The 15,518-nt window shown below is 38.9% G+C and overlaps 1 protein-coding gene across 3 annotated transcripts; it reads left to right on the top strand.

The window, feature by feature from the left end:
- The first annotated feature begins 127 nt into the window (after positions 1 to 127).
- LOC146132130 (matrix metalloproteinase-19-like) lies at positions 128 to 15,214 on the top strand. 3 transcript variants are annotated; one of them, XM_083397897.1, is made up of 14 exons: positions 128 to 777; positions 5,671 to 5,768; positions 6,294 to 6,418; positions 6,883 to 7,020; positions 7,499 to 7,595; positions 8,000 to 8,127; positions 9,133 to 9,219; positions 9,808 to 9,975; positions 10,628 to 10,777; positions 11,414 to 11,587; positions 12,759 to 12,896; positions 13,186 to 13,314; positions 13,711 to 13,849; positions 14,482 to 15,214. In XM_083397897.1, exons 1-14 carry the CDS (start codon positions 640 to 642, stop codon positions 14,555 to 14,557), a joined length of 1,785 nt encoding a protein of 594 aa, XP_083254023.1. In that variant the 5' UTR covers positions 128 to 639; the 3' UTR covers positions 14,558 to 15,214. The 3 variants fall into 3 exon arrangements, with proteins under 3 accessions (XP_083254023.1, XP_083254022.1, XP_083254021.1); XM_083397896.1 differs by having other exon boundaries at positions 9,808 to 9,966; positions 13,711 to 13,854; positions 14,451 to 15,185; XM_083397895.1 differs by having other exon boundaries at positions 6,868 to 7,020; positions 9,808 to 9,966; positions 13,711 to 13,854; positions 14,451 to 15,185.
- Positions 15,215 to 15,518: the final 304 nt, after the last annotated feature.

The following is a 15,518-nucleotide window of genomic DNA, read 5'->3' as shown; positions in this document are numbered from 1 at the left end:
GCCGCGTTTATTTAGAGCCGCGCACTGTTACGTCACAGCCGCTGGCTTTGTTGTGTGACGGCGCCGCAGCAGCCAATAAAAGTGGAGCGATCGGCTGGGGCCCCGAGTCAGTCTGCGAGATCCCAAATCAGAGAGGTAACCGTTATCGCTTTGGTTGGGATTTCGCTGGGATGTGGAATGTTTTTATAGTGAATCGCGTACACTTAATTACGCTTGTTCTCAAAAGAGACTTTTTAAACCGCTGGTATTTGTTGTAAAAGTTCAAGTTGTGTGTGCGAGAAGTTACCTGGTGCGGAAAATGTTTTCCTCAGGTTATTTCGCTTAAATTGGGGAAAATTAGGATTGGATTTTTTCGCAATTGAATGTTTTTGCGTGGGCTGTTTTACTACCAATATATTTGGCGAATAGAGAATTTTTGACAGAAAGAAAACGATATTAGTTGGGTTGAGTAAACAACTTTAACATATTTTTTAAGGTTTACAATTAGCTTTGGTGCAGTTTAGTACAAACTATACACTTTTTGTTTCACAGCAAAAGTGACAAAACGCCCGCTTTTAAAAATCGCTTTTTAACAAAAGAAAACGCTTCTGAAAAATAAACGAAACCAAAAGGAAAAAAGGCGGAGGAACAAATAAAGAGATGAAGGTCATCCTCCTTACGTGGATGTCCCTCCTCGGATCAGTGAGCTGCTTTCCATCTCCTGATGTCCCACAAGTGAGAGCATTCAAGAGGTCCTCCGGGATCGGAAACGATCGCTTCGACGCAGCCGCCGCATCGGTAAGTGTGAAAATAAAAGACCCTTATATAAGATTTCTATTAATGTTTGATCCAATCCCGAAAGCCTCAACAGCAGTAAGGGCGATTGAAAAAATATTGTCAATGATTATGTTCTTGCATTTTACGGAATTGTGGTCAAACAAGTCACAGAGGGATAATTTACAAAATAAGATTTGAAAAAATATTTAAAACGGAATGTCTATTGTTTTTTTCAAAAGTTATGGTTGTGGTTAAACATGTCACAGAGGTATAATAAAAAAAAACAAGATTTAAAACTAAATTAAAACTAAAATGGCTATCTTTGCCTAAACGAGCCACTTACATGGCATATTGTTCTGATAAGCATATATCTGTTTTCTAAAAATGACAACAAATTTTACTAAAGATTTCAAGTTTTGCCCAAAGAAGATACACGCCTCTTTAAAAGTTATAGTTGTGGTTCTTTGTTAATATATATTTTTATGTGCTTATTGAAGTTAGAAATTTGCTGTTCAAACGCTGTTGGCTGCGACCATTTTTTGTCCAAGATTTGTTGAAAACGTCGGCGAAATTGAGTAAAAACATTAATTTCCGCTAACTAACGTGGAACTTGACGATGCGAAAATCATAGAGGGCCATATACGGATTTTTCAAAGATCGATGTAAATCCAATTTAAACTTCGCAAGGCTCGAAAACAAAACGGCCAACGCCTTTTCGACCATAAAACACACCCAACTATATCCACACGTAAAAATAATAATCCAAGTCCATGTTGGTCGTCTGAAAGAGCGATGACGCCCTGTGTCTCGTGGTGCGCGACAATTGCAGGTTCCTTGCCGACCGAAATAAACCTTTAAGGCGAAGTTGTCCAACAAAGGCGATTTAAGCGGGATTACGGCGTACCGCGGCCATGCGCAAGTCAATCGATCGCAAAACGCGGTAGGAAGGGCAATAGGCGGAAAATTGGCGCCGCGAATTCCGCGCACGCTCCAGGGAACTCGAAATCTCTTTTGGGGATCCCTATTTAAATTTAGGCATTTTTACAAGACCGCATGTTAGTCTTACAATGGCGCCGGACAACGACTTCGGAGTCCCAAAAATTGAACAAAACACATTATAGTTTGTAATAATCCCAAGCAGACGTAAAGCCGACTTTAATCGTTTTGTACGTTTGTTTCTCACAAATTCTCCCATATTTTGTTTTTATACATAGGTAAAAAAACCTAAATTTGGAAGGTACAGCAGGAGTTTACAGGGGTATATGTTTGTGTGCCGTTAGCGTTAGAGTTAAGTTAGCCAAAAAATCAACCCCTAAAGGCCTTAGGTCACATTTGTACACACATTTGTATTTTGAATATCAATTTCAAATTTATATTTATAAAGATAAAAAAAAGGTATATTTTTAAGATAGTTCAACTTTTAAGAGACGAAACAGCACAATACCCAACATAACTCACTCTTTTTTATCCGTTGACATGTGCGTGCAAAGAAATTCCAACCTCAGGCTCAGCAGCCTGTCGCACTATGACCCCCCCAAAATTAACGCGCTTTCTAGTGGCAACCGGTTATTATGGTTCAGACAAGCCTGGTTGAAACTGACAATCACAGGCTTTTAGTTGCGCACATAGAGCTATGTGTAAGAGCGGCCCTAAATGCCAAAAAGGGTTTTATGTTGCTATAAAAAACGCATCTTACACGCGGAATATCCAAAGCGCGTCATCGGAAGTTATCTGATCATAAGTGCCAAGAATGCGTTAAAACTTTCCATCCAGAAAAAAGACCCTTTTAGACCAGACGCTTCTATCCAATGATGCTCTTACGCGGCAGTTTCATAACTAAATTGAAGATTGATAAATGATCTCAACGCCAAAAAGGTCGAGTAAATCGACGTCATCTTGATAAAGACGTTTAGATACGTTCTTGCATCTTCATCAGTAAAACGTCATTACCTGATGATGGTACAAGACCGTATCAAAACGTCCTCATTAAGACGATTTACTCGATCATTTTGGCTTCGGGATTCATTATGAAGCTACATTACAGATCCGTGCTTATAGTGTTTAAGAAAATTGGATAGTTGACAATAATTCGTTCGCGTATGACTTGATTACAAAAGCAGGCGTTTCGCTCTTTGACTTTGTGCTGGAGAAATAAATACATGACCCACGCGAGTTCGCAGAAACCTGGGCGTTCCGAGTGAGGCGTTCCGCGGGAATTCGTATCAAAAGGCTCGTTTCGCTTCGCCTAAGACATCTTTCAAAAAACAAGTTTGCAAACCCGAGGGATGCGAAATTAAATTAGATTATTTAGTTTTGTGGTTGGTTGAATGTTGGCGGGGTTTACAAGGAGAAAAATAATCTGTGGGTTGTCGATTATGTCTGGCGAACAAACGACGGGTTGACTAAACATATTGCAGCTGCGTGTAACTTGGTTGAATTTGGCAGAGTTAATTAAAAACGTTGCCCGTTGTTTTATGTCGGCCCAAAATGAGCATGACGTCGATAACCTGGTTAAGAATTTATTTTTCAATTTTAGGGGGGTTTTGCAACCTAATTGACATCGGCATTAAAATGTATATCAAATTTTAAGATTTAAATACGGTTTAAAACGACACTATAAAACTCCATAAAAATGCAAGCCTTTAACATTTACATTAAACTTACAATGTTTTTAAGGAAATGTGAAAGCAGAAATTTAAACCAGCTAACTGTTTGCTTGAATTAGTCGTTGTGTAAAGCAATTTATTCATTGTCAAACAAACATATTAAAAACCATTTATTATATTTACATTTGAACTCAATATTTCCGTACGCGACTTTAAACCATGTTAAGCTTACATTTTTTCGCTAAACAACAAACAGCTTAAGTACGAAATTGATCAGGAGTTTTTGTAATGTGCTTGTTAAAAGGAACGTTCAAATATTTGTCGACGGCAAAGTGCGCGGCCCTTTGCTGGTGAGGTGACCTCGGCGTGAAAAGAAAACGCCCTTAATTGGTTTCTGATGGAAAGTGTACGTGCGGTTTGTGGCACTTGGTTTGATGAGGCGATCTTCAAAAGCGAGGCGATGACCCCGGTTTGGAATTCACCCGTGTATAGAGAAAACAAAGCGTGAAAAACGATGTTTCTCTCCTAAAGAGACGCACTTGAGTTTGCCCTATAAGTAGGCTGCTCGGGTGTTTCAATTTAATATATAAGTTTTCATTAAATTGTAAACTTTCGAAAACCTTTGTACCTTGTCGATGTGGGTGGTCGTTTTTGGTCACAAGGATTTTAATGTGAAATTTAATAGTATAAGGAAAATAGTGTATTACAGCTGACTGACAACTTGTGGTTTAACAAAAACCAAAATATCACAAATGCGAAAAAGTCTGTTTGATTTGTAACACGCTTCAAATGGGCTAATGCAAACTGCAAAAAACAACCAAAGGCTAAATCAATAAATAGTCCTCCGTGGAGAGTTTTCGTTACTTAAAAGTTTAAACAAACGTGAAAAAAACCTGACGGCTAATCCTGGGAAAGGGGCTTTGTCGTATGCAATGAAACAATTTCAGCAGAACTGGAAACGAATGCCAGGTCTAGAGCTGTTTAGACATAGATCCTGATCAACAACCTGGGAGATTACACTCCACAGTAACGCGAAACCCAAGGTCGGTCGCCATTTCCCAATATTAAACAGAATTCATGTTGAACCCTAAGCAGGCGTAACTTGTAATATAAGCCGTCAGCAAACAAGAGATAACGCAAAAGAGGCACCGGGAGATTTAAGCGATGTTGATTGATTGTCGAGGGCTACAGAAAGTGGTCAGGGCTCCTGCATCAGAGCGAACGCGGGTTACGGATTCAATTTGGGGTTTGCTGAAGCCGATGAGTGGGGTCGTTTCGGTTGCGCTTAGGCGGAATTGTAACCTCGCACGAGTTCGATAGCTTTTATTAGAATTTTCCTCAACAGTTGGCAGACCAAAGCGAAACACTTTCGATTAGTTATTAAATCATATCATTGGTATGTGTCAGTCGTTCGTAAAAACGTTATTCGCTAAACCATCACCATCGTTTTAACTTTAGATTGAAAAAATAATAAGCATGAAAAAATTGTGGCACCAAAAGCCCTGAACTTTTTTTGAACGTATAATCTTCGTCACTCTACAGATTTTTTTGTTCGGATCGATCGAGCACTATACTTAACGCGTGTTGGTTGTTTGTTTCTCCGCTAAATCATTACAAATGTTGTATTTTACAATCTCAAATATACAAAAGGGCAGGCCAATCAAACCATAAGCTCAAAAAAACCTTAATTGCACGTATAGTCGTCACTTTTTGGACGCAACGGCTTCTGGCAGACCATCACCGGTCGCAAAAAAATCTCCGGGGTCTTGCATGACGTCACAGTTAGCGTTGGGGCCAGCAGTAAAGGTCTACTGGAGTCCCTGGCCGGCCCCATCGAGAGTCAGCTGTCGCGGATCGCGAGCAGCCTGAGTAGTGACGTAGAAGAACAGTTACGTCACTTGCCGAGGTTCATGACGAAAGCGACTTCGAAAGTCGTTAGAAAAGTTGTGACGCTGGGAGAGGTGAATTGCTCGGTTGCTCGTGCACGATTCGCGTGAAAATCTCACAATCATGTTGCACGACAAATAACAAGGCTTGGGACCTTTTAATGCACGTCTCTGTTTTGCTTGTTAGAACTTCTGTGATTACAAAATAATTGAGGAATGTTCGAATCAAACTGGTCATCGTCAATATTTTATTCTTATCTAACCCACTAGCGGCATTTTCTATTTTCAGTTGTCGCTCTTAAATTGTTATAAATGCTAAAATGTTCTGTAAAACACCTTATTTCCACTTTATAAATTGCATCATCTTGGAAACAGAGTGAAATCTACAGGAGTGTGATTTAAGTATTATTCTTCCAACGCAGGAATATCTTGGGAAGTTTGGCTATATGTCGCACAAGAGAGCAAAATCGAACCAACTGGGAGGAATCATCGACTTAAAGAGTTTCAAGAAGTCTATCAGGTAAAGACTTCTTTTGCACTTGTAGATTGGGAATAGATTTCGTTAATAAATTAGTTCGGGCTAATATGTCCGCCACACAATGGAAAACCGAGGTACGACAAGAAATTAGACAGAAAGACGATAAATAACCAAGGATGCCCTATGCGTCAAAATGCAGTGTTGTAAAAAAGCCTTTTCAAACTGAAAAGACCCAGACAAAGATAATCGTAAAATAACTTGAGTCAAGTAATTTGTAAAATAACTTGTAAAATAAAGTCCAAGTCAAGTCTTTTTCAATAAATCACAAGTCAAATCCCAGTCAAGTCAAAATTATAGCAAGTCAATCTCAAGTCAAGTTCCCCATAAAAAGTAAATGTTAAATACTAAAAATGGTAAACTAGCTCGATTACGAGCAATAAAACAACTAAATATAACAAAAAACGCAAAATTCATCAAGCAAATTGTTTTATGTAGAAAAATGAAGATATATAACCGAATTTGAAAAAAATGCTTGTAGAAACCATCTCATTTTCGTCTTTTTCTCAGAGTTTTTCAGCAAATGGCAGGGATTCCCATGACTGGTCAACTGAACAAGAAAACAGTCGAGATGATGTCCCTACCACGATGCGGGGTCGAGGACACCGTGGGAGCGTTTAATATGGGCGTTAACGGTTTGTTGCTATGTTTACTTGCTTTATGTTGTGGACAGTGCATTGTGTGTGCTTCGAGAAGAGATTTCAATGTTGCAGAGTTGATTTGAAAGAGCTTAATGGCCAAAGGGGGACTAAAGAAAGAATTTTGCAAATACCTCAATGACCTATTTTATCGGATTTAACTTGCTAATGTTACAACTCGACTTGGTTTCGAGTCATTTGAATGAATCACTTGGCCTTCATCAAATTAAGTTATATTCAACCGAATTAGAAAAACCTTGACAATTTACATGCAACTTAAACAAAAGCAGTTTTTCAAACATGTACGAAACTTTGCTCCCTCTTAAATCACATTGACTATAGCATAAATTAATTCGCAATATGACTGACTTAGATGGAAGTCATCCACCGACCTTCCTACCATCAAGTAAACGATTTTCACGCGATTCTATTTTTCGCTGAATAAGATTTCGGCTTTACAGGAAACGTGGCGGACTCCAAGTTCATCAGCAAGAAGGAGCGGAGAAAAATAAACCGCAGGAGGAAAAGAGGCAAGAAAGGCCGGAAGGGGAAAAATACCAAAGGCGCAAGAAGCCGATCAAAGCGCTTCAGCGCTGACAGTGAGTACAGAGTATTAGGTTGGATGTTTCTGAATCAGGGACTGGCCAATTTGATTAGTTGATTCTGGTTTAGCCAACCCGGTTACCAACGGTTGAGCGGTATACGAAGCTAACTTCCGGGTTTATAAATTTAATGCACGTTCGCACGAAAACGTTGTTCATATCTTTGTCATTTGGTCGATACACAATGTTCAATGTTGTCACATAATAGCCAGGTATAAAAATAAAACTATATCTCAATAAGTTCTTGAACGAAGCATCACGCACGCCTTAAGTTTGATTTAGGTCTCGGCACTACTGTGTAATTAGGCTTATCGCAAGCAACGAGGTTTTGTCCACACTTGCCGAGTCACGGCACACAAATGCAACAGCTAATTCGCTTTTGAAGTGTCGAAAATGACTAAACATTAACCAGATACCCGTAACTTAAAAATCTATTGCGATGTAATGTTATAGCGTTTATTGTTTTTTCATCCAGACGGAATGTGGTCGAAAACAGACCTGAAGTATTGGCTCGACGAAAGCAAATTAACGACAGACATGTCAAAGCCAAAGATATACGATTCGATCGCCAGGTCGGTTTGCCTACTTTAGTAGCTATATACATGGTACAAAATATTAACTATATAGGCATGGTACAAAATAGTAGCTATATACATGGTACAAAATTGCCGATCAAAAAGCAGCCTCCATTGAAAAGGCACAAAGTATAGTTACATCGAAGACTACTGTACTTATTTTCTTTTGTTTAACATAAGCCATAGTTAATAAATGCTTCACGCGGTGTTGGATATTTTATCCGAGTATTGCACATTTTTGTTGTCTTTCGGTTTGTTAAGATTAAAGCCTTTCTAAAAGGCTAACTCACGTCTCTTGTGTTAGTCCCACCGGGCGATTTTAACCATAACTTTTGAATCCATGAATTTGAAATGCAGGAGCTATACTAACCGACGTCTCCTCCTTCTTTAATAATATTCAGAGCATTCGAAGTGTGGTCCAACGCTTCCTCACTCACTTTCCAGTTGGTCAGGCAAAGTAGCGAGGCCGACATCACCATTTCCTTCGGTGAAGCTCAACACGGCGACAATTACCCCTTCGACGGAAAGGGTGAGCAATTAAAACCGACAATTCGACTTTTGAACCTCGCGCAAAGGCGTCCAAAGTCAACGTTGCCGAGCTTCTGTTTGTGCAATGTTATGCTTGGCGGAAGGCCGTCAAAATAAAAAAATATGAAACCGAGGGCCTCTTCAGCAGACGTAACACTGCTATGTGCAGTTTAATATTAAAAATAATGTACTGCAGCGCTAATCAAGATTGCTTTTTTGACTAACAATATTCACTCCTACAATGCATCTAAGTAGACAACGGGAAATGGCTAGTTTGAGTTCTTGTTAATTAAAAACATAAAACTATAATATTTAAAAATTAACAGTGCAAAATGCGAAGATAAATAGAGCATACCCTACCAATAATGCTATTTTACCACAGGATAATAGACAAAACCGTAGAGTAATAATCTAAGCGAGCGCAATACAATGCAATGGTAGAGATAGACGATTTATTTATTTGGCTGTGGTTTTTGCTTGGGGTGAGATCTTTCAGTCAGCAGATCAAGCGTGAATTCAACAGAGCTCGGCATCCCCTTGCAGAGGCGACAATTTAAACAAGAGCTTAAAATGACAAAGCGAACTCAAGGAAAAGCAACTCGAGCAAATGAACAGGGACAAACGCGCGTCAGTCGTTCTTAATTTGAAAGCGCAAGGCGCGAAACCGCGGTGCCGAAATTTAATCCCGCTGCACCCCTCAAAGAAATTCGACTTCGGGGATCGTCGCCTTTCAGCGCCCCGCATTGTGTCGTCACAGTTGGTGCACCGAAATAGCTCGTCGCGCGCGAAACGTGTTTGCGCAGACGTGACGAACGCGCGATATTGGGGGTTACTTTGCAAAACTTTGAGCGTTCGCCTCGTGAAAAGGGTTCAATCCAACGCCATTGTTACACGACCAGTCAAACAAAAAGCAAAGGCGCGTTCGGCGATAAAATCTACTTTTAGGTTTATTTCAATAATCTGCATCATTTTTTCAAGGTTAAAACGTATTTTGCATTTCCGTCAGGTGGCACTCTCGCGCACGCCTTTTTTCCTTCGGACGGCAGAGCGCATTTCGACGACGCTGAGAAGTTCGATTACGCCGACGGATCTGGTGAGGATACATTGCTTCTTAACTAAGTTTTATTTCAACAAACTTTTATAACTAAAACGATTAACCTTTAATCAATACATTGAAATCATTTTTAATGCGAACACTAACAGTGCTTCTTGTATGTAAGAATTGACGAAAGTTGTTTATACCAAACCACATCATTTGTGCCCACCAAAACGTATAATAGCTTAATGAAAAGTAAACGGCATACCAATTTGAGAAGAGTATAGTAGAACAACTATAGAATGGCCTCTTTTGACCGTGTATATGCAACAAAATACCGCATGGTGACTTTTACCACGCATTCAGGATCACAAGGTGGAGACTTCCACGCTATAAATCTCAAACTTTTGGTGTTGGTGGAAAATTCCACGCTTGGGAGTTTTTTTCACCGTTTTTCATATGATGGTGGAATTTAACACCATTTTATTTAATGTCCACCCCAAGGTGTATTATTACAACCTCCAAATTTTACAGTGCATCGACCAAATCAACTTTCTAACACGAAAACATGCTCTCTCCAAACAATTTATAAATATATACGCTTTACAAAGTTAACGTAAAAATAAAACCTGGACTTTTCCACAGGCGTCAACCTCTTCATAGTGGCCGCGCACGAGTTCGGCCATAGCCTGGGTCTGGGTCACTCGAGTGTTCAGCAATCGCTCATGGCTCCCTTCTACAAAGGCTACGTGAAAAACTTCAAGCTGCACGAAGACGACATTGCTGGAATTCAGCAGCTTTACGGTAAGAAGCGTCTAAAGAGCTTGAAGTAAATACCAGATCTAAGACGCGCATTTTCGACGATGACCCAAACTAACTTTCGTTGGGAGCAGGGTTTTTTTTAAGGTTTGGTTTGGGTGACCGCTAAGTAGTTTTAAGAGACCGCAAGTGTTTCATTTAAATACCAAAAAATAGCCATATTTGCTTTTTGGGAAACCGCTGGAGAAATTTGGTGGACCGTTTCAGTCCCCCAAAACACCTTAAAAAAACACTGGTTGGGAGTATCCCCGAAAAAGAAAGTAATGAAGAAGGCATATTTCTATTTTGACGTTAAATTTTACCTTTTTTATCAATCTTAAGGTAAGTTAGTGCGCCAATGTCCGCAACTGTATATGGCCCTATTGTGAGTCCCCTTTTAAAATAATTCAATTTTTAAAGCCAAATACATCATTTTACCAATAATCATGTCCAAAAGTCATTCTTTTAGCAACAAAAAATTATTTTTCTACAAAATCAACGGTAGTAGAGAAATCAAATCACAGTTACAACATTTTTTACCATACAGTTGGCAATAATATTCAGTACATAGTTAAAAGTAATTTATTGAGAATAAAGCAGTAATAATTAAAAGTTCTTGTATCAACGTGAAATAATCTAATTAAATTACACACGATTCACCGTCCAGGCGCACCCAAGCATACCGCAGACACCAACGCGAAAAAGCGTCGTCCATCGACCAGACCCCCAACCAGACGCCCCACAAAACCCACCCCAAAAAGACCTGGGGCCATGGACGTCTGCGGAAAGAGGATAGTTTTCGACGCAACCATGTACCGTAAGTATACTTTTTTTAGTTTCATGTTTCATTTCACTTATATTTTTATAGTTATACATATTTTATATTACAATTACAAGTATGAAAGGAGATGCACGTGTACAATCACATGTGGCCGAGCTCTTCTGAAGTCGTTTTTTGATAGGTGGTGAGTTCGAACCTCACTGCAGGCTAGTTGTTTTTCTAGCCTCATAAAGAACTTTTATTAGTCCACCGACTTCCCGATGTGCAATTACACCTATTTGGAATTGTTCCTAATTTTTTTATGAAAATTATTGGTCAATTCGTTTTTACTTAAAGGAATGAAATATTTACTTTCACTTCATGTCTTTGTGAAGCCCGGGTTACTATAGTTTCTGTTTTAGCTATAAATAAATTTCTTAATACTCGGCTAGGCCAAGTAACTATAGTGTTTCATCGAGCATTCGGTTATTCGAATTAGAGGAGTTTACCAACACATTTAATCGAAATTAATGATGTTTGGAACTCAAATATTTGCAAATTAAAAAAATACTCCTTTAAGGAAAAACTTTCCGATCGTATAGTTGAATGTACGGCGTTTTACTACCGCCAAATATTATCGCTTGGTTCCCGTACTCCATTGCAACCTATCAAAGTACGCCGTTTTGAAAACAGACCACGACGACAACGTGATGTACGCTCTGAAGGGACCTTTCTACTGGAAGATTACCGACTACGGCGTCGCTCCTGGTTACCCAAAGAAAATTAACAGATTCTGGAAAGGTATTCCGTCCCATGTCGGCTCAGCAGTCTACTCCAAGGCTACGAAACGCACTTACTTCTTCAAAGGTACGACCGGCATACGTTTAAGCTGTTTGTTTTTGACAAAATACACTATCCGGACAACATAAAAGTTAAGCAGAGATTAGCAGCACTCTCTTGTTTGGCATACATGCAACGCAAAGTTTTTCCAAACAATGCTAATATTACAAACCATACGACAAAGAAAAATGCCAAGGCCGGATCCGGCCCGCCAAGTATTCCAATCCGGCCAGCGGCTCACTTTTTTAAATTACAAACCAGGGCGACTTTTTACATGTTTGTTGAAACATAAAGATTCACTTTTTCCAGGGTTGATGATGTCCCGCCAAACTCCTTTTTCAGCCTGTTTTATAGACTAAAATGGAAATTGTTTTCGCGCTTCGCGCGAACCTCTTTTGGCTTTCTCGTAAGTTTCGCGTGTTTTTGATCGTCTTTACAGACAAAAGTCGCCCTCTGCACTGTAATCGACACTCTTTCAAACGAAAAGTTGTCAAACTTAGCCTTATATTTGCAAATTAATTTTTTGCGCTTCAAACAACGGTATTTCGTTTTAAAATTACGAACGTACATTAGTATAGCGGCCGTTTTCCAACCTCCGAAACATACCGATTAACATTTGTCAACCTAATGTGGTTAATGCCATGTTTGTGTTACTCCCGATTTGTACTGTATTTACAATATGTTCATTGTAGGAATAACATCGGCCACTGAAAGCTTTAAAAGCAAAAAAGGCATTGTAAGTTATTGTGTGCAAGATTTTCACGTATTTAACCTTGAGTTGTTGGGTTAATGCCCACAAACAATTGACAATGCCAACATATCAAGGAATGCACGTATATTTTATCTGTGCTCAATGCATCATAAAAGCACCCTCCAAATCGAATTAAAGTTTGCATTTTAAACAAAACACCCGCGATTTTTTCGCCATTCACGCATTTGCGCACAACTCCTAAAGTAATAACAGGTTTTCTTTAGCTTACTTATTTTATAGCGTCATGGTATAACGTCATATGCCTTGTATTTGAGATCCTATTTTTGACCCGGACCGCCACGACATTTTCTGTTTCTCATGCGGCCCGCAGTAAAAAATAATTGCCCCCCCCCTGCTGTAGAGTAAGATGCTACACAGGCAAGATTTCTCGACATCATACAAAGCGACTCACCAGTAAGCATTTTTCAACCTGCTTTATTTTCACAGGTAACCGGATGTGGCGATACGACAGCAATAGAAGACTGGAGAGGGGCTTTCCCCGCAGTGTGTCAACCCTCGGTATGCCATCGCACAGTCAAGCGGCCGTACAGTGGGGCGGCGATGGACTTATCTACCTGTTTAAGGGTGGGTGTTTTTAGCAATCTGCGCGTTTCCATCGACATTAAATTATAAAAATGCAAGATCGTGTTTATATACAATCGATGGACGGAATTGACCACGCGCCTTTGAGTTCTGTTTTTTCTGAATTTCGTTGGTTGGAAATTGTAAAATTCGGTGGCCCCAGTGGTCCCAAAAGAGTAACATAAAAATTCAAAGTAACTGGAAGTCAAAATGTAATTGGCTGACGAAATGACTCGTAAATGTTTTGATTTTTGCAACGTTAAAGTTTAATTTAATTCTGGTTAATTTGCAGACGGCAACTTCCATCGTTTTTCGGAATACCAGCCGTACGATGGTAGAGCAAGGTACACTTCGGCTCCAATAAAACGATACTGGACCGACATCCCAGACAACCCAAATGCTGCCATTCAGTGGAAAAACGGTAAGCCCCAATTCAGTTTAATTCAGCAGGTAATTTTTTTACTGTAATTCATCACTGCCGCACATTTTTCGTATTTATCACCCATGTATAGTTTACCATTTTTTATATGCTAAGCTCAACCCAAGGAGGGTAATTGGCTTTGATCAATGCTGTTTCCTATCTTTCTAACTTGCGTACATGTACTGCGCAATAAATCGCGATTAAGCTAACGATAGGTATAAAACAAAAATTGCAAAGCTAGTAAAAAAGATCACAATTAACAAATCGACAATTAACCGAGCATAAGGATAGCCAACAAAATGCAAATCATGCTATATTTTGGTTGTTCGGTACCAATTATTTCCCCGAATTCACTGCTCAGTTAAGTAAGGCTTAATACGATTTTTTTATTTTTAGGTAAAACCTACTTCTTCAAGGGTGACGATTACTGGCGTTTCTCGGGTCTCAACGCCCGACCCGATAAAAACTATCCAAAAAGCGTCAAGAAAATGTGGATCGGGTGCGGATCGCAAAAAGCAAGCGCTGCCAAGTTCAAGCAAAGTAAGTTGCCATTTGACTTATTAAAAAATAAATTAATCTTTGGCAGAAAGCTTTTTAGTAAAATGCATATATATGTATAGTTTAACATTTAAAATCTGGTAAGCTCAAGCAAAGTAAGTTGCTTTATTTTTGGGCTAATTTTAAAATAAATAACCTTATCGAACTGTCTACTGTCAGTATTTTTTTGCCAAAATTCATATATGAACACTGTTTTACATTTAAAGTATTTACACCAATGTAGCTTACCATTTAGTATATGAACACTTTTGGCAACTGCATCTTTATGTTCTTGATTTATCGATGTGATAAATAGTACACTTCTTGGCGAATTGGTAGTGGTCGCATTATTCTGTTTGAAAACTGGATCATTGTACAATACATAGTATGTATACATTTTTTGTAAATACCTAGGAGGTGCAAAACATGTTTTACAAACAATGGATCAGTCGACAGCATTGTAGTAATAATAACGCGGAAACCAGTATCTAACTGTAGTTGCGCGTAACACTTTACGAAAGCTACATTGTGAACAACTCTGTAAGAAGCACAGTAAGGCAACCTGGTATACGACAATAAAATAAAAATGTGTTTTACAGGTGGTCGTGGCAAAGGAAAGGGAAAGGGAAGAAAGAGAACCTCCCAGCCGAGAATGAAGTTGGCCAGACTTCAACTTGCTCCAACCGATGCCTCAAACGTCCATTAGTAAAAGAGTAAAAACACTTTTTGAGTGACCTCATCGCGCCCTAATGCGGCCCTGTTAGAGTGGTACACAAATTCCTTCGAATATGTAAGATTGGTATTAAGTTATTATTGACGTTGGTTTTACTGAGCACCTGCGCTAAAGTCACTGAATGACCACTAAAAAGGCTTACATTTTTTTAACTATATATTGCCGCTACCAAACTTCATGTTTTTTTTTGCTTTTTTTAAGTTATTTATACCATTTGCTATTTACGATAGATTGCAAAGCACTAATCATAGATATCATCAATATTATTTATTGTGCAAACATTTTTCTATTTAAGGCAAATCTTCTTTAAATTCTCTTTGCAGTTCATATTTTAATCTACGTCTTGTGCATATTGTTATTTTTATACGAAGTTTGCGTTTTTACTACGTTTCTATACCACTAACCCTCTTTGTAGACTTTCTTCATTCCGGTTGAGCAGCTGCCTACTGTTTTTTATTCTTTATTTTTGTACAGTTTTTTGTTCGCACTTTTTTTATAAATAAATTAACTTTGGTACAAATACAAATACTGATGGTCGGGGACAAGCACACTTTTTAACCAATTGGAAAATGTATAACACCGAAAGCGACTAGAAAGAAGGCTACACTCATACTATATAATCTAAACGTCCAGTTGCATAAATAAAACATGATCCATTTAGCCTGAAAATCTTCCAGCTAAAAATATATTTAGCACCAACACAGCGACACACACGCTTTGCATTGTTGCATCAAAATGGTTATTTGTTTTTCTGCTGATTAGTTTTGAGCTGTAGGCACAAATCGCACAGCACGGGTCTCGTTGTGTTACCGAATCTCACCTGAACACAATGACAAATTAAAACACGGGATTTCATTAACAACAAAATCTTAGCAGCTTTCATTCTGATAATAAAACTTGGCCCTCAAAGTGTATTCTCACAAATCCTCATGCT

This window comes from Ascidiella aspersa, chromosome 9 (genome assembly GCF_963924565.1).
Source record: "Ascidiella aspersa chromosome 9, kaAscAspe10.2, whole genome shotgun sequence".
Lineage (NCBI taxonomy): Eukaryota > Metazoa > Chordata > Ascidiacea > Phlebobranchia > Ascidiidae > Ascidiella > Ascidiella aspersa.
The sequence above is the reverse complement of the archived record's forward strand: the minus strand, read 5'-3'. Positions and strand labels throughout refer to the sequence as shown.

Bases quoted from the DNA above. Each gene is read 5' to 3' on its own strand.
- LOC146132130 (XM_083397895.1), top strand. From the start codon at position 640: ATGAAGGTCATCCTCCTTACGTGGATGTCCCTCCTCGGATCAGTGAGC. The intron at 8,128-9,132 runs GTGAGCAATTAA...CATTTCCGTCAG, and splicing joins TTACCCCTTCGACGGAAAGG to GTGGCACTCTCGCGCACGCC. The intron at 9,220-9,807 runs GTGAGGATACAT...ACTTTTCCACAG, and splicing joins CGATTACGCCGACGGATCTG to GCGTCAACCTCTTCATAGTG.